At 36.4% G+C, this 21,158-nt stretch overlaps 1 protein-coding gene across 6 annotated transcripts in view; it reads left to right on the top strand.

The window, feature by feature from the left end:
- The window catches only part of LOC144471027 (venom dipeptidyl peptidase 4), a 370,685-nt gene that overhangs the window by 249,267 nt on the left and 100,260 nt on the right, over positions 1 to 21,158 (top strand). For all 6 annotated transcript variants that reach the window (XM_078182680.1, XM_078182678.1, XM_078182679.1 and 3 more), the window contains 2 exons: positions 8,422 to 8,661; positions 11,017 to 11,255. In XM_078182680.1, coding sequence (XP_078038806.1) covers positions 8,422 to 8,661; positions 11,017 to 11,255 — 479 coding nt within the window. The remainder of the gene's footprint in view (positions 1 to 8,421; positions 8,662 to 11,016; positions 11,256 to 21,158) is intronic.

Genomic DNA, 21,158 nt, shown 5'->3' with positions numbered 1-21,158 from the left:
TTGCACTATGATATCTTTTAGGACAGCGTTGATTATCACTTTTTCGTCCTTAATAATTTCCTTAACAAAAGGGTTAATGTTTCGCGATTGCCTTCATTTACATTCAATCCCAGATTTTTATGGCGGGTGATTCAAATTTTGTTTCGATTTAATAGAAATGATTGGCAGTCGTATTTATTAAATTATGTAAGAATTGTTTGTCACGAGTCCGACTCGTTATTATAGTGCAAGGGGTTAATAATCTGTAATATAATAACCACAATAATAATAATAATAATAATAATAATAATAATAATAATAATAATAATAATAATAATAATAATAATAATAATAATAATACTTGAAATAAGCTATTAATAGTCTATAGAACTTAATAAACTATGTATATACTTAGTATTACAACTATGTATTACAATAATTAATCTTACGTACTATGCATTGCATATTATGCCAAAGGGTTAAGGAACTGTTCAAAGTGTAATTATTATACAGTCTCAATTTCTTCTCCATAATTCGATTATAATTAATTAAATTAATGTTAAATTTTAGTTAAATTGGCTTCGTGGACCGCTCGTGATCCTTCTCCTGAGCAAATTTTTGGCATCTTTTCGGATCTATAATTATCGTTATAAACGTACATTTTCCGGCATGGTTGCATTTAATTGCGAGAGGTTATCAACGATCGCATGTCTCGCAATTAATTGTACCATAATTAACAAACGGCTATTGTTTCGCGATATAATTAACGTTCCTGCCGAACGTGTTTTAACGAATATTGAACGAATCGCGACCGATGTTTATTTATTGTTTGTGCGAAATGGCAGATGGGCAATGTGAATTTCACCCCATTGAAAATTAGCTAAATTAATTTAAATTATTAACCGAATTGATAGCTTCGTTCGGTGTCGCCATTTAAGAGTTTATTAGGCATTTATTGTTATTGAAATATCACGGTAACAATTCGTTATAATGCAGTTTTGCGGAGGCAATCTGCTACGATATAATCTTGAGCCTGCTTAGAATTGAAGACAATATCAGTTTTTCTTAAAAGTCTAGTATAATTTGAATTTATGTCAAAAACCCATTATTACAAATTTGCTTGAGAATCACGGTTCAAATGGCTTGGAACGCAAAGGGTTAATCGATAGAATAAATAGATTTAGATACGTGTAATACAATATCTTAATTGTATGTAAAAATAAAAATAAAATGAATTTAAATAAAATCAAGTGAAATGAATAGCAATAAAATAAAATAAGGTATAATAAAATAATACGACCGCAAAGGGTTAAATCGCCGAGGCAAAACAGACACTATCCACCGTCTCGCCCCCCCCCCCCCCCCCCCCCCCCCCCCCCCCCCGCTGCGATATCAAGAGAAGAGAGCACCTGGAAATTAATTTCCGCGCCGGCTCCGTAAATTCTTATCGATCGCGAGCCAGAACAGAGATTGTAGCGTCGTAAAGCCCGGTAAGAAAATCGGCGGGACCGTTCCGGATCGATAAGGAGCGGCCGATAACGGTAAAGAACGGTTTCGTGAACGGGCAAGAAGATAATAACGTCCAGCGCGGAGCGATCAAGAACGGTCAGGAATGGTAAAAGACGGTCAAGCAAAAGGTCGCCGGGGTTGTTACAAAGATTACCGGCGTTGCAAAAGGCTCCCGGGAAGTATGTCCGAGGGAAAACTTAAGCCCCGAGGAGTGTTCCACTTTGGCCGGGAGCCCAAATAGAAGACGAGCGTTTCGAGCATTTCGGCGCGCCGGTTTTTACAGGCTCTGAATAAAATCAGAAATGGCACCTGCTATCGCCCCTCCCTCGTTTCATACAGAAATTACTGGCAACCGTCCGTGTCTATTAAATCCGCCCCCCCCCCCCCCCCCCCCCCCCTCCTGTGCCACGCTCTTCGGGCAACAGACCACTCTGATTTCAACCCGTTCGCTGCGGATGACGCGTACACGCGTTGCGAGAAAATCGCTTCTTACCATTTTTAGGTTAGAACGCTTTGTTTCGTATTATTTCCGAGCATTTTTATTTGTTATTTGTTAGTTTTATTGTTTATAGGTCGTTGTCTATACTTTGTGGTAATTGATAGCTTCTAATATTAGGTTGGCAAGAAAGTAATTTCGGTTTGCACCAGTTTTATGTTTGTTTCGTTATTCTTTGTCAATATTAGAATTTTTTTTCTTTTGAAAATTTTCTGCCAACCCAGTTGGCAGTTGATACTCTGTAATAGTTGTTAATGCTTTTTAGTAGTTATCGGTGCTTGGTAATAGTCTCTGATAGTTGGTAATAGTTCCTGATACGTTTTCAATAGTTTCTACTACTCTGTAATAGCCTTTGATATCTTGTAATTAGTTCCTGCTAAGTTTTAATAGGTCTTGACATTCTGTAAATAGTTTATGATACTCTGTAATAGTTCCTAATACTCTATAATAGTACCTGATACTCTGTAATAGTTCTTGTACTCTGTAATAGTTCTTGATACTCTGTAATAGCTCTTGATACTTTGTAATAGTTCTTGACACTATGTAATAGTTTTTGATACTCTATACTAGTTCTTGATACTCTGTAATAGTTCTTCATACATTGTCATAGTCCTGAATACTTTGCAAAAATTTTTGATACTTTTCATTATTTCCTACTACTCTGTCGTAACTCTTAATACTTTATAATAATTTCTGATACTTTCCAATAGTTCTTAATTGTCTCTAACAGTCCTCAATACCCCGTAACAATCTTTAATACTTTCTAGCAGTTCTTACTACTTCGTAATAATTCTTAATACTTAATAACATAATATTCATGATACTTAATAATAAATACTTAATATAAATACTTAATAATAGCTAATAACTAATAAATAATTATATTAACAATGCTCGATACTTTTTAATAATTCCCGATATTTATTAAATAGCTCTAAATGTTTCCTAATAAAACTTAATACCATCTAATATTTCTTAATAGTACGTAATACTTCGTAACAGTCCTCAACAATTTCGTTCAGCGATGAACAGTCGCCAAACCGGTACGAGAATATCCATCGACTAATTAACCAGATTGCGTCCGAGCGTTTCTACGAAAATTACAACAATTTCCATTATTACACGTGTAAAGCCAACGGTAGTAAGTAGACACTGACAAACTAATTACCAGAAGCATCGCGAATAGGAACGACACCGCCGCTGCCCGCGGCAAATATGCTCGAAACGCAGTTGATAAGGCAGCGTTAATTTGTAAAATCGTACACGCTGAAGCAAAGACGGTGGGCGAAGCACACGCGAACTCTACGTACATGGGAGAAAGGCCGAGAGGGAGAAAGAGAGAGAAAGAGAAAGGGAGACAGACAGATAGAGAGAGAAATACCGAGAGAAAGAAAGAGAGCAAGAGAGGGAGAGAGAGAGAGAGGGAGAGAGAGAGAAAGAGAGGGGGAGAGAGAGAAAGAGAGGGAGGGAGAAATAGAAATAGAAATAGAGACACAGAGAAAGAGAGAGAGAGAGAGAAAGAAAGAGAGAGAGAGAGAGAGAGAGAGAGAGAAAGAAAGAGAGAGAGAGAGAGAGAAAGAAAGAGAGAAAGAGAGAGAGAGCGCGAACGAACACGGTGGTTCGCGGGCTAATGGTTGAACCCGACAGGATATTTCCTTCGTGGAACAAGCCCGAGTTTAATTCGCCGTTCCCGCAAACTGGCTGCTGGAATTTTGCATTTGCATAAACGTCTGCAGCTCGATCCGTCCCTGGCGAAGAAGCAAAACAAGCGCGTTAAAACTGATACCTCGCGTTCCGGCGAAGCAAATCGTCGGACAAATAGGGAAACCGTCTCGCGGAATAGAGTGTTCTCGCCCCGAATCCGCTCCGCACGGAATTATTTTATTTTATTTCTCTTAACGCGTCGAATGGTGCCGGCCGCTGAATTATTTATGATATTTCGACCCGCTCGAAATAATCGCGGACGAAAGAGAATAATCGTGGCGACCCGATAAATGTTCACGAACGAATACCAATAGCTAGAGACGAATACAAATAATTATGAACGAGTGGAAATGTTTATGAAGGGATAGAGATATGTTATAGAGGAATAGAAGTAATTATAAGCATATACAAGTCATTGTAAAGGAATACGGAAAATGATCGAAGAATGAAAATAATTATGAGCATTTGCAAATGATTTTAAACGAACAGAAGTAATTGTTAACGAATATGAATAACTCCGAATGAATAAGATTAACTATAATCGAATAAAAATAAATAGAAATGGATAGAAATAATTATACACGAATAGGAATAATTATAAATGAATAGGAATAATTATAAACGAATAAAACTGACAATGAATGAATAGGAATAATTATAAACGAATAGGAATAGTTATGAACAAAATGGAAATAGTATGGAACATATAAATAAGTCTGATAAAATGATATCGTTTCCGGGGAAGTTTTCAGCAGTTTGTTCGCAGACAAAATTTATTCGATTAGGTGCATAAAAATTTTGTAGTGAATCGCAATATTTCGATACACGACGATCTACGTGCTCTTAAAGTTTGAACAGTCTATCGGCGAGTCGGATCGGTTTGACCGGTTCGCCTCTATTCCCGCCCCCGCATATTTTCCAACTTACCGAAAGTATAGAATAGACGTCGCGATAAAAATTCAATAATTTTTATGTATCGTAAAAGCCGCGGTGCCGAGAACTTGTGATTCGAGCGAAAGAAACCTCGAAACTGTTTCAAAGAATTTTACGCGGCATATATGTATGCGGAGTCACGAAAAAAAACATTCTTAAAATAGAATAAATGTTTACGGTTGTTTCACAGCGAATATCTATGCTCGAACGCGTCATTTATTTCTATTCTTTAATTATTATCATTTTTATTCTTCTAAGAATAATATTCGAATAATTCTTCGCTTTACAAAATAATAAATCGTCCCACTAGAGATTTTAAAAACTATTCTAATAACAGTACTAATAATTGTCGAAGATTATTTTTAATAGTTACGTAGCAACAATTGATCTATCCAAAAGTAAAAAAAGATAGATTCTAATTCAATAGTTGATAATAAAAAGGTAATTGTAAAAATGAACGCAAAGAAGAAACTGCTCAATAAACTATGAAAAAAACGCTATGTTCTATAATTAATTTTGCAATTGTAATTACCATTAGAATCAAGTATTTTTCGATTTCTAAATAAACTGTTCTTTAGACGAATAATCGTTTAATCGGATGAATTTGTTACTCGAGTAAAATCTTGCTCAGACAAGTCATAATCTAAATTGTTAATATTACCGTCTGTTCAATAATCTCGATTGTAACACGATGCGTTGATATTCGCTATTTTATTGCGATCCGAATAAAATTGAACCGGTGTTTTCATAGCAGCGGAACAGAAAAATAACAGGAGTCAAAGTTGTCGGGGATGCTCCCCGGTGCGATGTTCTACGAGACCCGCGAACTTTCGAGCGGAATCGGGCTCTCCGCCGGAGATCCCGGTTGCTCGAACAGAAAGAACTCGGAGAAGTTCGGCCTCGGTCTACGTGAACTTTATTAATTTTCCGAGACCCGCTCGAACCTTTCGTTCCACGGTTCTTTAATTAATACAGCCGCGCCGTACCGCGGGGCCCGAAATAAAACCTTGACATTTCCGTTGAAATAAAGTTCCTACCGCTTGCTTTCGACGCGCGGTACACGGCTCGCCAATTAATTAAATAACAATGTCATCTGTACGTATTTACAATGAAATGGACAGTTTTTGTTTTTTCTTCTCAACGGACTGCGAATTGATGCACGTGTTCCGTTCGTTGCAGTAACAAAATTGTAATTGCTTGTTATGGAACATGACAGAGCAACAAAATATATGTTAAAATATTAATAGCGTAGGAAGAGAACCGAAGGCATAATTATTATTTTCATTTCCTGCTGTGTTTACTTGCTATAACTTTTATGATTTTTATTTTCTCGTTACGTTTATTGTTATCTCGATTTTTAATTATATTCCTTATTATTTTCATTTCTTATTATATTTCTTATTATTTCAATTTTTCATTTTTCTTACTGGTTCAATTATTTAGAGAAATAATAGCAATTTTCAGTAACGCCTTAGGGTTGCCAGGCGAGCGGAAAGGGTTAAGACATAGAGGAACACGTCGGGACAATATCCCGGTCGAATCGCGCGGAACGATTCCCGTAGAAAAATCTCGGCGGACGGGCGACGAGCGGAAAGGGTTCGTTGTAAAACGGGGGATCGCGGATGGATTTCCGGCCGGGGTCGGAACTAATTACCGACCTAGTAATTAAATTTTGATACGACCGTCTGATTAAATTCTCGTCCGTGCGCGACGGTCCTCCGCCGCCGCCGCCGAATTTATGTTCCTCGTTCTTTTAATATCGCCGGCACGCCACCTTTTTGGTATCCGTGATAATGTAATCACGGTTTATAAGTTTACCTTTCCGCGCCGCGTACCGGCATTCCCCTCGAATATTTCCAAGCCGGCCGGATTCCGGACCGCGGCGATTTTATTCGTTCGATTCGTCGTTTTTGTTTCTGTGCGGCGGAACCGCCGCGGAATGGCACGCGGGCAAGGAAAATCTGCCCGACCTTTTTTATAAGATCCCGCTCGGCCTGGATTCAAAGGACATTCCTTGGTTAAATAATCAACGGGTCGCTTAAAATTCCCGCGGCGAGCGTGTTTATCTTTTGTGCGGCGATGCTCTCTCTCTCTCTCTCTCTCTCTCTCTCTCTTTCTCTCTCTCTCTCTTTTGGCCCATTATTCGTAATTTTCAATTCGCCGCGATATTCAATGGGACGCGCGCAGATTTCGTCCGGCAGTGATATTATTCGATTAAGCATTGAGCGCGGCCTCCGCTAAATGTATAATAACCGGGATTATTTAAATCCGGCACCCACCGGCGAATTTTAAAAGAGCTTGACCGATAAATAGTTCATTACCTTTTTACCGCGTACCACGTTTAGAGTTTGTTTATTTGTTTACACGGCGGAGTGGACTTTCCGACGGATATGGAACCCGGTTTTATTGTTGATAACCTTATTTTTTAATGTGCTATAATTCTATATTTTTAAGGTAATTTTTCTGCAAATTTTAGCGCAATTAGTAGACCGTCATTGACTTCGTAATATCTGTAATTTACGATTAAATAGTTCTCGACCAATTGGTTACAACATATTAATATTATCTAGTAATTTATCTAGTTTTTTTTAAATTATTGCTTTAAATAAAAATGGTTTAGATGCTCCTTAAACTACCATAATAATTACACACGAGGCAATCTTTATTAAATAGCCGAAAATGCATAGTGAATTAACAATATTCGTACGCTGTTATGGTTAATGATGTTGATCCAGTGCTTTTCATAAATTCGGTATTTATCTAAAAATATTTTGCGCACGCAATTTTGCACCTGTCGCGAAAAAATGCTAAAAAGTGTCTTCTCGGTGTTGCACGGAGTGGTTCGTAGTACGATTTATGGCTTTTTAGTGGACGACGTGCTCGTTTATCATAAGCGGGCGAATCTACGTGTAAAACTGAGTAGGAAATGTATAATGCGTGTTTTTCGCGCGACGTTTCGTTTCCGAAATAATTCGGATTAAAGATTGACTTTGCTCGGCGGCGTGTCTGACAGTGGCTGGTCGTTTCCACTTACCGCGAGCACGGCCTAACTTTCGCCGTTAATTATCTCGAACATGGGGGCTCGTATGAAAAAACGTTGTTCTACCTTTCCGACGCATTGTTGTCTGCAGAATCGCGTACAGTACTTTAAACAAATTTCAAATTTACCATTTAATCCATTAGCGTCTTTAACATCAACGAAATTATTTCTAATCGAGAATACACAGTAGCAATATGTTTAAAATATTATTACTATAAATATTTTTTCAAATATTGCAAACCAGGCGATTCTCCGCCGAAAAAACGGGTCAGAAACGTAGAATAAATATCTTCTTAAACTGTTTCGTTTTCCAGATAATTAAATTCAAACATTTGCCTGTCTAACCACGGCCGCCCGATTCTACTTACAGCGCTACGGGGCGAACTTCGGAATTAATTATCTTGAAAACGAAAGCCGTTACGAAAAAACTTCATTCCGTATTTTTGATACATCGTTGCATGCGGAATCACGTACTGTACCTTATTTTGCATTCCGTGCACGAAGACAACAATATATTCAACTTACAATTTTTCTTTCTTACCATTTCCATGGATACTGTTAAAAAATTTATTAAAATAAAATTGAGCGTTCAATGGCGCGTGATTATTTTTTTATGTCGTTCTCGAGGTCCATTTCGCATAATTAAAATGCTGTCGGGAGCCTCCAGGGCGATGTGTCGCCGACAGGAATTACGGCGCCGACGAGTTTGGCGCGCAAATTTGAACGCTCGATTTGAACGATCGCACGATTTCTGTTGCAGAGCGGCACGGCGAATCCGACGGTGAAGCTGTTCTACGTCGACTTGGAGAAGGTGGTCCGCGGTAACGTGAGCTTAACTGAAATCGAACATCCGGCCCAGTTAAACTCCCAGGAACGGATTTTATCTGCCGTCGCTTTTCCCACGGACAATCTCGTGTACGCGACCTGGATGAACCGAGTGCAGAACAAGGCGTACTTCCATTTCTGTTACGTCGACGGTCCTGTACCGAATTGCACGGTGGTACGTATGCTTCGAAGGGCCGAGCCCCGGCCCTTTTCCCCTTAGCCCTTGCGCGGCCAGCTCGTTTCTAGCTTTGACAAGATGGCCGCTGATAACTCTCCACCATAAAGTGTCGCAGCGCTGGCTGCGCGCATTTTTTTTATTGTTTTATTATTATTGAGGTGCGTTCGTCGCTAGAAATCCTGCTGGATCGATCCACGCGACGGCCGGGTCACTTCTGATCCCATTCCAGAACACAGTTAGTTCGATTAGGGGATCCTGTGTGAATACTTTATCGCGGATTTATTTGATCGGTTTTCCGATACTTTTACGCGTCCGATATTTTTTATTAACAATGTAGCTATTTAAGATATTCAATTTTATATTTAACGGCGCACGGTTTAACGGGGATTTGAATTTTTAATCGATTTATCGGTTATTAGGTGTTTAATGAAAGCCGCGGTATCGGACATTTTTTCGTTTATTAAAAGGTCGGTTTTAAATTACTCAAAGGACAGTTAGTAATAAGGTTTCTGATGTTTGAATAATCTATGGACGAAACTGAGTCGGAAATGTGAAACAAATGTTTGCCCAGAGTGCTTTGTTTTCGAGATTATTCGGCGTGAACTTCGCTCCGTCTGGCGACGACTGTCCGTGTCTACTTGCCGCGGCGCGGACAAACTTTGCAGTTAATTATCTCGAAAACGTAGGCATTTAGGAAAAAACATTGTTCTACGTTTTTGACGCGTCGCTTCGCGCGGAACCGCGCGCACCGTCCCACAAAGTGTTTCGTACACGAGGGATTACCTCGTCTATTCAATTTCCAGTTCTCGCTCGCGCCATTTCGTTAATTGACACCAGGGAACGTCTAACGACACTGTCGTTAGAAATTATTATTACCAAAGCAAAACAGAACGGTCGCCTAGAACATTTTTCCGGATGGTACCTGACGTCCATTTTGCATAATAAAAATTTTATTCGACGTTGCCGCGCGATCAAAAAATTCACGGATGAATTGAAATAATAATTTCCGAGAGACGTGCACAGGTATTCGGATTTTTATGTACGTTCGTTTGAAAAGGTCCCAAATTCGCATGGTTTTAATTAAGAAATATCATCAGTTTTTTGTCATCCTTTATTTGAAAAATTTATCTAATTTTAAATATCGTGTCAGGTAATTCTGCGTTTCTTTAAATTCTTAAAAAATTCGGGCATTTATTTCTGACTTATTAAAATGAATAGCATGTGCATTTTTCAATGACTTATAGTATATTGTTTACGGCTAACGTGAAGATATTTCAGTTTGTATAAAAATCCACGGTCTATTAACGTTTAATTTAATGAAATATTTTGCCCGGTGCTAAAGTCAAATATGCACTAGTTTTTAATTTAATATAGTATATAATATACAGTATGTCGTTAATAATATAATGATGATAAGTAGTAGAACGATTAGGAAAAAGAAGAATAAATGATACAAAAATTAATTAAACTTTTTGTTATAATATTTAATTCGTATGACCCAGTGTGCAATCTCAATAAGCACAGAACGTCTTGAAGATGTGCATTTTATTTCTATTTTAAGTCTCAAAGTTTTACGCTCTAAAATGGACGTCTTTAAGACGTTTTATTGCAGACGTAAAAAGGACGTTTTTGGGACATCTTTAAAACGTCTTTAAGACGTCTTAAAGATAGTAAAGACATCCATAAGTTGTCCACGAGACGTCTAAAAGATGTCTTAATTTATAACAGAAGATATTTTTAGGCCGTTTCTAGGTTGTTCGTAAGACGTTCAGGATGTTTTAAGATGTTTAAAAGAAGTTTGTATTTGTAACACAAGACGTTCCCAAACCGATCATAGGTCGTTTATAAAATATTCGACGCGTCTTTAAGACCTCTTTCAAATTACTTAAAAACGACTTTCAAACGTCTTAAAAACGACTTCCAAACGTCTTAAGGACGCCTTTCAAACGCCTTAAAGACGACTTTCAGACGTCTCAAAGAAATCTTCTAAACGTCTCAAAGACGTCTTCTAAATGTTTCAAAGACGTCTTCCAAACGTCTCAAAGACGTTTTTCAAATGGCTTAAAGACGTCTTTTTAACGTCTCAAAGACGTGTTCGAAACATCTCAAAGAGTCTCTGTATCGTCTCAATGACGTTTTCCAAAACTCTCGAAGACGTCTCCGAGCCATCCGAGATAGCACCAGCCATAAGACCGTCGAGATAAATTCAATAACCTACGCGGAATAACCTTGAGACATAACCTTGAAACGTCGGTAAAATTGAAGCCGTGGAAAGCGAGTTCGGAATTTTTGGGTATGGGCGGGAGGATTCAGTTGGCGGCGTTATGCCGAATGAAATATTCATGGTTGCAGAGGCTGGAGTACTTCGAGGAGCACGGATGGGTCGAGCAGTTCGAGCCGCCTGTGTTCAGCGACGACGGGAACTCGTTCCTGACGATTCTGCCGCACAAGCAGGCGAACACCAGCAGCTATTGGAGGCATGTCGCCGCGATTACCGATGTGACCTCGGGCCGGCCGTCCCCGCGGCCGCTCACTTCCGGCCTCTTCGTCGTAACGGAAATAGTCGGCTGGGACCAAGCGAACTCCTACCTGTAAGTATATCCGAAAGTCCCGTGCCGTCTGCGCCCGGCCATTATCCCGTGTAAGTTCGCCCTAAGCTCGACGGGGACGCGTCGTCTAGCCAACGCTGCGATAAGAAGGGAGGAGCTCTATCCCCGAACGGCGACCCATTCGACGAAAGCGTCTGGGAGTTGTTAACATGCTCCCTGACGAACGAACGCTGTCGAACTCTTCCCGCTCCTCGCCGTTTTGATAAATTAGGTACACCGAATGGGGCACCCGGTACGGCACTCTTGGGATATTTATGGGACCCGGATCTTTACGCGGAATTAGACGCATTTATACAGGCTGTCGATCCCACGGTTTTGCTAAGTCGATAAGCCTGCTCTTTCATATTCTTTTTTCTTTCGTCTCTATAAAACAGGTTAATTTATTCGACACGTTTAAATAAAATATTTTACTCGTACTACATATATTCGATATTTTATTCGAATAAAATATTGTTCGAACAATTTATTCGATATATTGTCCGGGTAAAGTTCTTTTAACTTCATTAATTTATTTTATTTTATTCATTAATTTAATATATTCGTGAAAGTATTCTATTAGTTCCACACGTATCACATAAATTATTACAGAAAATATATTTCTTAGCTACGTTTACCAATAACAAAATTATTAATGGTTCATCAAGTCTTGCAAAATTATTAACAAACGATTTGCTGCTACCTTCTTTTACCTCTTGTGAAATTAAAAATGATTATTGATGTCTATCAGAATTATTGACGATAGACTGTTACATCGGACCGTTTTATTTGCAAGAAAAAAACCACGGATTGTTTAAACAGACGTTCCAGAAACAAAGTACTTATTAGACAGTTCCATGGTTTTAACGAAACCTGAAATCGTTAAAGAGGTCTTCCGGAAAGGATGAAGAGCTCGGTAGAATGTGTTTTGTCCCTAATGAAACCTGAATCGTTAAAAAGCTCTCCTAAATTTAATGAGACACTTATTACACACTCGCGTCTTTGATGAAACCTTAAATCGTTAAAGAGATCTGGTCGAAGTACTTTCCGAGGTATATTGTCGTTAACGAGGTCTTCTATTGTTCAGAAAAAAAATTCTCGTGGCTCTAATTACCGTAGAGTTTTTCGAGACGATCTTACCTTATTTTATATTTGATATACACGTTTATTAATTAAAGTAATTATGGTGGTATTATTACAGGTAACATAATAATTATATTATATAATATTATATATATATGGTATAATATTGCAGTTAATATAAAATTATATATAATAATATCCAATATATCATTATAATATTGTATAGTATTACGTATACATATACAGTATTATATTGGAGTTAATATATAATAGTATATAATAATATACAGTATATCATTATAAAATTATATAATATTATTTATAGTACAATATTGGAGTTAATATGTAATTATATATACTAACATACAATATATCGTTGTTTTATAGTAAATACTGTACATATCAGTATAATATTACAATGAAAGTAATGTATACCAATTAATTGAATATAATATATCAAATATATATAAATTAAAATAATGTATACACACCATCGGAATATTCGGTATCAATGATCTCGAATACAAAGGAAGTCCGCGACGTAATCCATACACCGCAAGAAGCCAAACGCGTGGCTAACAATGGCCAAGTTGACCAGAACCAACCGTCTTGGACCCGGCATTAGTTGCGATCCCCGAAATTTGCATTTCAGAGGGACTTTCGAACATTCGAACGCAAATCAGGCTTAGCATCCACCGAGAATCCTGAATTGTGTGACAATAGTCCACAGCGCAATGGTTGCTCATGAAACGTACGACCCTGCCGTTTGTCGGCGCTGACTATTCAACAATTTCACTCGCGTCTCATCCACCATAGAAATATTGTGGAATTTATAATTAATAGCGTAGAACCTCGATTATCTAATCAACAATGTACGATTCAATAATTAGTCCAAGACGTTCCACGATTCAAACGTGGAATTAATTAATCGCGAAATATTCTGAAATCAATTGTACGACGTGGTTGAAATTAGTTGTAAAAGGTAGCAGAAAATAATTCTAAAACATAGTAGAAATTAAATCTAAAAGATAGTAGAAATTAATTTTGAAACAATATTAGATATTAATTTTAAAACAATATTAGAAATTATTTATGCAATATAGTGAAAAATAATTGTAAATTAATTAGAACAACATAGTAGAAAATAGTTGAACAATATAATATAATTTTTCATTTTGAAACAACTAAACTATACCCGGAGCAATTATACCAACATTATTCAGCAACAATATCTTCGTCGTATGAAAAAGAGACGAATCAGCACGAGAAACTAAAACAGAAACGTAAAATAAATATATTTCTAGAGTGGCTCCGCTTCCGAAATAATCGAGTTCGAACTTTCGTCTGTCTGACCATGGTTGTCCATTTCTGCTTACAGCGCTGGAGGCAAACTTCGGAGTTAATTATCTCGAAAACGAAGGGCTTTATGAAAAAACTTTATTCCACATTTTTGATGCATCGTAACATGCAGAATCACGCGCGCCGCCTTATAAAATATTTCGTGCGCAAACCTCCTCGCGGTCTATTCAATGTTTAATTACCCCCCTTACCATTTCGTTGATTAAAAACGAAACCGTAATTAAGGATAATATTAAATTAAAATCAACATTTCGTACACGTATATAAATCAATGCTTTCTCATCAAAAAATTGTTCAACAGCTACAATAATGTCAACCATAAAGTGTATAATAATTATTTTAATTATTAACAACCACGAATTCTTCGGAGCTAATTGTCCGAAAGAGAATCGAATTGTTCGTCGAATCGGACGGTATAAAAATTCTGTTGTAGCTTTTAACAAGTGCTGTAGAATTTAAGGAAGTGTATCGGCGAGACAGAATCGAATTTTTCAGGGCGGCAACGGTTTCGCGACCCTTAAATCTTGCCGGCAATCGGGGAGTCGAGGCGTTCAAATATCGACATTAAGTACACGGGACTTACCTGCGTACTTTCCATTATTTCCCGATAAAATACGGCTCATAAGGAACGATATTACACCGGAGGAGGGGGGGAGGAGGCACGATATTGGAGATCCTCGTAAAATCACGGAGGCAAACCGTGTCTGGAGGAGGAGGTTCAGGGGCGCGCCGGGGCTGTGCGGCGCGGGCTCGGAGACGCGACGCGGCGGCCATCTAAAGAACGTTATCATTTATCACGTAAACGCACCGTTAGGCATTGATACTGCGCACGGCCCACCTAATTCAATCGCGGCCTCGTAGGAGAAGTTCAAATGGCATTCATCACCGATTAAATTGCTCGATGAAATACACCAGGGTCTCTCTCTCTCGCTCTCCCCCTCTCTCTCTCTCTCTCTCTCTCTCTCTCTCTCTCTCTCTCTCTCGAGTCGCCGCCTACGCGTACCGAACGACCGAAACGTAACTTCGTTAAGATATCGTGAAATTTTCATGGCGGATGCTCCCAGACCTTGATTCTATTAAAATGATAACCCTCGGATTTAATCTATATCTTATTTTGCGCTGGGAGCGTTTCAATTGGAATTGTTGAAAAGAGAAACGATCAAACGTTCTTATTAAGAAATTTTAGTAAGATATTGTAGGACATTATAATTTATACTTTTTTTATTACAATTACTTACTGTAATGAACGATTTCTTATTACAACTGCTCGCTATAATACAAACGCATCACCAATTATAATAACCTAATAATACATAACTGACGTAACCTATAGTGATAACTTATTATAAATTACAATTTTCTGCTATAATTATTCATTGTGAGTAAATATTTTTGGAAATTGTTATTTATGATAAGTAATTATAATAAGAAGATATAACTGAGAATAAATATTTCTAATAAGAAATTATAATTTATAATATATCGCTGTAATAAGGAATTACAGATTACTGTAAAAGCAAATGTAGTAAAGAATTACAAAATTTTAAGTAAGTAACTATATTTGTAATTATGATTTCTAATATCTAATTATAATAAGAACTCGTAATTTATAAGAGATAATTTTATTAAGAAATTATATGTTATAATAACTAGTTATAATATAAAAATGATAAATTATAATAACTAGTTATAATATAAAAATGATAAATTATAATAACTAGTTATAATATAAAAATGATAAATTATAATAACTAGTTATAATATAAAAATGATAAATTATAATAACTACTTATAATATAAAAATGATAAATTATAATAACTGTAACTAGGACTAGCAACTAAACACAATTATTTTCTAAATTATTCTAAATCTTTATTATAAAACGAAATGATCCATTTGCCATTATTTACCATTAAAATTTCTATTTTAACGGAGCTTCATTATGTGAAAAAGTTCTTATAAAGATCCAAAGAACCAAATCGATCTTCTTAATCCAAAAGCAACCAGTCTGGTGTTTTAGTAATTTCCCCGTTCGAAATTAACCAATGGTATCCTGCCGACCGGCAAATGTTACTAAAACGCAATGCATAATGCAGCCCGCGAAACACCCCCATTTGCATAATAATGGAAACTCTTTAATTATGCGAATAGAAATGCCGGGAAATTTGAACGTGGCGAACACCTGCTCGACTGCGATCTAATCTATAGAACGGAATCTCTCTTGGAAAGAGCAATCAACTATACCCGGGGAGAATTTTTCATTCATTAATAACAAAGAGAGAGAGAGAGAGAGAGAGAGAGAGAGAGAGAGAATAATTCGATCTGAATAATTTATAAATATATAATTATTATTATTTTATATATCGAACAATTTCGGTTGATTTCGTGACGCGAAACATTAATGTATTCCCATTGTATTTTTCCTCGTTGCCAGAAACGAATATACAGGTGCCACATAAATATGCGTAAAAAGTGCATTACGAGAATGCAGATGCATATGCGAAATACAAATGCGTCGCGCAGTTATTTTTAAATTATATTAAAAATATGTGACACCGTTGTCTGGGCCAGTATTCGACATAAAGTAACCTGATTAACGATTGACCACTGTAACTCGTACGTTTTTATTATTTATAATTTCTTATTGTATTTATCGCGTACCGATTTATCGTGCTTTCGGTGGATAAATAATGGCAAGTGGATATTTTATTTTTGGGGTAATTGAGAATTGTATAATTAACGATGATATGGTATAATGAATATGATGAATGTAAACTAACGAATGTAATCAACATAATCTAATGAATATAATGAATATAATCTAATGAATATAATGCATATATTCTAATGAATATAATAAATTTAATCTAACGAATATAATGGATATATTATATATAATATATATAATATATAATTTATATAAATACAATAAAACGTGACTTTTCCACGTCGATTCACCCGGATAAAATACTTTAATTCAATAAAATTATTTAACCCACTAACACCGTGTTCGATGCGTCGAAAAATATGTAACATCGACGGTTTTCGAATCTGCGCTTCGGATAAATCGTCGCTCGGACCGAAAGAGATTTGTTGCACGGTAATCACGGGAACGATAAGCCGCGCCGAGAAAAGAACTAATTAAAACGGTAGGTTCGAACACACAAAGCGAAAGGGGGGGGGGGGTGCAGACAGGGCGAAGCGCGGGGGCAAATATTTCAGTTTGCAAAACTGACGAGAGAACTTATTACCGCGATACTCTATAATGTTAAATTACAAAACGCCTAGGGATACCGTGGACTTAATTAAACAGCGAGAGTCTAGGGAAATTGAAGTTGAACCCTCCGCTCTGGAAAAATCATCTAGATACTCGCACGATGAAAATTAGGCGTGTTCCGTTAAATAATATCGAACGAAGAAAAAGGGAGAGAGATCGTAGAATCTTTTTCATATTCGAGAAAAATTCGATAATATTCTGCATATTTTTCCCAGGTTAACTTTCAAGTATAATAGTTATTCAAATAGCAAGAAATCTATATTTCATAAAATATTTTATGTTAGTATTATTTTTTATTATTAATTTTATTAATATATATATATATATATATATATATATATATATATATATATATATTGATTTTTATATTTCACTTTCGTTTTAGTTGTTATACTTTAACCATTCTTGTGCAGCTGCTACGTGATTATTACTTAATTAACAAAGAGTATTATAGACATGTATTTCGTCAAAAAATAGAGTAATTATTATTATTACAATATTCGATACTATCAATATTAGTATTATTATTACTATACGAATTACTTTATTCCCAATTACTCACGCAATTACACACATTTCGTTCCACCAAATATTTTATGAAAAAACAATCTCCACGGAATTATAATTACTCGGTGGGCCCATCGAATAATCCACGGTTGTTTAACAAATTCGTTGCAACACAATGCGCGATTGAGAAAGCAGAAAAGAAAACAACAGAGAAAACAATCACAGCAATGTGTATCCGCGCAGCAATATCGCTTTGTTGTTAACGTAGAAAATCTCCAAATAAATGTAGACGGATATAATGCAGGGCTATTATGTTCACCGGAGTAAATCAGAAAACAATATGCGAAAGCAATTTGCATTGTGTGTAAATAACAAATGTCCATTAAAATCGTGAATTGTGCTCGACACGGATAAATGTTTCTCCTAGTTCATACACTTTGTTTCCCCAGGAGCGAAACGATTTTAATTGAAATTGATTCAACTGAGTTCGATGTACTCACATTATTTTTTTATAACAAATGCCGCGCGGGAACAACGCAATTTTATGTTATTTTATACCGCCGCGTTTCTATTGTTTTGTATCGCGACGTTTCTGTGTTCTATTGACCTCAGGGGATGATAGGTGATGTAATAAATAAATAATTGATAAATAATTAATATAATGCGATAGCGATGCAATAGACAATATGCAATAACATGATATAGTAGAGTGAGTTATAATGTAATGTGATACTATATAATATAGCATAATATAATGCTATACTATATAATGTAGCGTAATATAATACGATACAATATAATATAATATAATTTTGATTAATATTATAATATTATTTATCACATCACAGTTGCAAAAATGTCTAAATTCTGTGAACAATAATGCACACAAAAGTATGGATAATAATACCCATACAGAATTAATTCCTCAACTACTGCTAAACCACCATATTAACAAAAGCAACAATAATTTAAATAATTCTCTATCTCGATAAATTAATTATAAACGACGCACACAATAATTAAAAAAGTATTACAACCTTAATGTTTCATAAATGCGACAATCCTGTTTCCATTTCTTCCGGAAAAAGAAGTCGTTCATTCATTCCACCATCACAGCGCTGACGTCACCATCCAACGAATTCAGTATAGGACCCATTACGCTCCGAAGAAGTAAACTGCGTTCATTGTTCGTTGTCGCGCAGCGTACGGGGCATGCCTTCCTAAGAAATATGTACCTGTCGGTCGGTGCGCCGTATTGTCCGCGCAAACCGCCAGGTAAACACGATGACGTACGACCGCGCCCCGTAATTAACTTTCTCGTCACTTTGTGCGGTGAGAGAAAGAGTGAGAGAGAGAGAGAGAGAGAGAGAGAGAGAGAAAGGGAAGGTCAGTAGCGGTTGGTCCTCAGGCAGTTCTTAAACGGCGCTCAGTTTCTTGCGAACCTTCCGCTTCGAGTAATCGTTTGAAACGCGGTGCTTACACTCTGCGACCGCTCCGACTCTTCCATCCTTTTCGTCTCTTCCTTTAATCTTGTCGTCCATTCCGCGGCCGTTACTTCTCCTACGGTGTTCGGCGTGTTTTTTTTTTACGGTGCGCCACGCTGCCGAAAATTCGGACATTTCGGGCGGCTTGGATATTTTTGACGGTTTCGAGGATGACTCGCTGCATATACGAGGCAAATTGTTAATAATTAGTGTATATTATCATGTAATGTTTAGTTTGTTAATATATTATGCTAACCATTATATTACATTATATATGCTATATTATACTACAGTACAAAAAACGCGTTATAGCGTTATATAGCGCTATATTGTGTTACATCGTGTTATATAGCGTTATATAGCGCTATATCGTATTACATCGTGTTATATAGCGCTATATCGCGCTATTATAGCGTCATATAGCGTTATATAGCATTATATAGCGTTATATAGCATTATATAGCGTTATATAGTGTTATGTCGCGTTATGTAGCATTATATAGAGCTGTATCGTGTTATATAGCACTATATAGCGCTATATCGTATTATATAGCGTTATATAGCATTAAGTTACGTCATATTATGTTTTATTACGTTACTTTATACTATATTACATTATACTAAATTAGATAAAACTGTCTCGAACTGTTAAATAACAATACGTAAATTACTGTTCAAATCGCAATATTTGACCCTTTGTACTCGAAGCTGTTTTTACGATATTTTAAACATATTTTCTAATCTCCGATTTATTGCGATTTGCATATAAAATTAAGGTAATTATCACCTACAATGCTTGTCACTTTAACAATCTCTAAATATAAACAAGTCTGGTACTGTTACAATTATTTTGAAAAAAGGATAGCAACTTTTACTGACGCCTTAGGGTCGCTATTCAAGCACAACGGGTTAAACTATTCTTCGAATAACAATATTTAAGCTAATGGTCGAGTAACAATATTTATACAGTTCCAAGCATTATTTGTTTTATTAATTAAGATTTTTATACGTTTCGGTAACTCTTATATGAAAAATGATCGTGTCTCGAAAAGTTTCTAGTACAGTATTAAATATTTACTTCGAACAAGATCGATGAGATAATCGTTCTTTTCAACTTTGACAAAAATTCGAACAATTTCTGCATTATGCAATCGTTCGTCGAGGAGTATCTCATATCTTCGAGAATATGTAGAGTCGTTTTGACAGTCGGTGTCACGTGTGCAGGACTTTATTGCGCCGGCTGTTATCGACTGCTGTCACGCGGATCTGATTTCGAAATTGTTTATATGATTCATAAATACCCGACGGAGCGCCGTGAATAAGTATTATTTTTATATAGGCTAGCATAATCCCGACTCTGCTCGACGCCTCGTTTAAAATCACTGTCCCAATCGTTTTCTGCGCGTGACAGTCCGTTCGAATTAATTATACAACGTCTAGCTCATTGTTTTCTTAATTAAACGCGCGCCACGTCGACAGGAATATTTTATTCGCATTAAAAATCATCGAACAAATACTTCCGACAAAATTTAGTTCCATTTTCGAACTAATTGATCGTATATGACTTTGTTCGGTCAATATGTCGAATAATAGTTTGTTTAATACGTCGAATTCGATTACTGTGTCGAATGAATTCTTTGCATGAAATTGAATTCGATTAACATAACAATTAAAAACAAAATTGCTCGAACAGAATTTTATTCGATTATAAATTCGATTACAATAGTTCGTAATATGTCGACTAAAAATCCGTTCTATTAATGCACCAAATAAAAGTTCATTCAATCAATATCTCCGATAAATAATTCACACAAAATTCAATCTGATCAACATAATAATTTAAAAGAACCATAATAAATTCCTCGAATAAAAATTCGTTCCATTAATGCATCGGATAAATTCATCGTATAAAATTTAATCCACTTAAATACATCGAATAAATCGCTCGAATAAAACTCGAAATTACTCGAAATATATAAATTAAAAATCTTCATAAAAAAAATCTCACAAGCCTCGTCGAGCATCGCAGTATCTCGAGAACCATGGAAGTTGGTCGAGCAGCGACCGTAAACAAGCCTAAACTCCCCTGTACGCGCCGTATAATCGGATCGACCCGAGGAACGCAACAGATTTCCCCGGCGCGTTAAAAGAGAAAGAAAACTGTTGACAACACCGTCGACAATGTAAATAAGTTTGCG

The sequence above is a fragment of the Augochlora pura genome, chromosome 6 (assembly GCF_028453695.1).
Source record: "Augochlora pura isolate Apur16 chromosome 6, APUR_v2.2.1, whole genome shotgun sequence".
Lineage (NCBI taxonomy): Eukaryota > Metazoa > Arthropoda > Insecta > Hymenoptera > Halictidae > Augochlora > Augochlora pura.
Note: the sequence above shows the minus strand (reverse complement) of the source record. Positions and strands in the feature narration are given on the sequence as shown.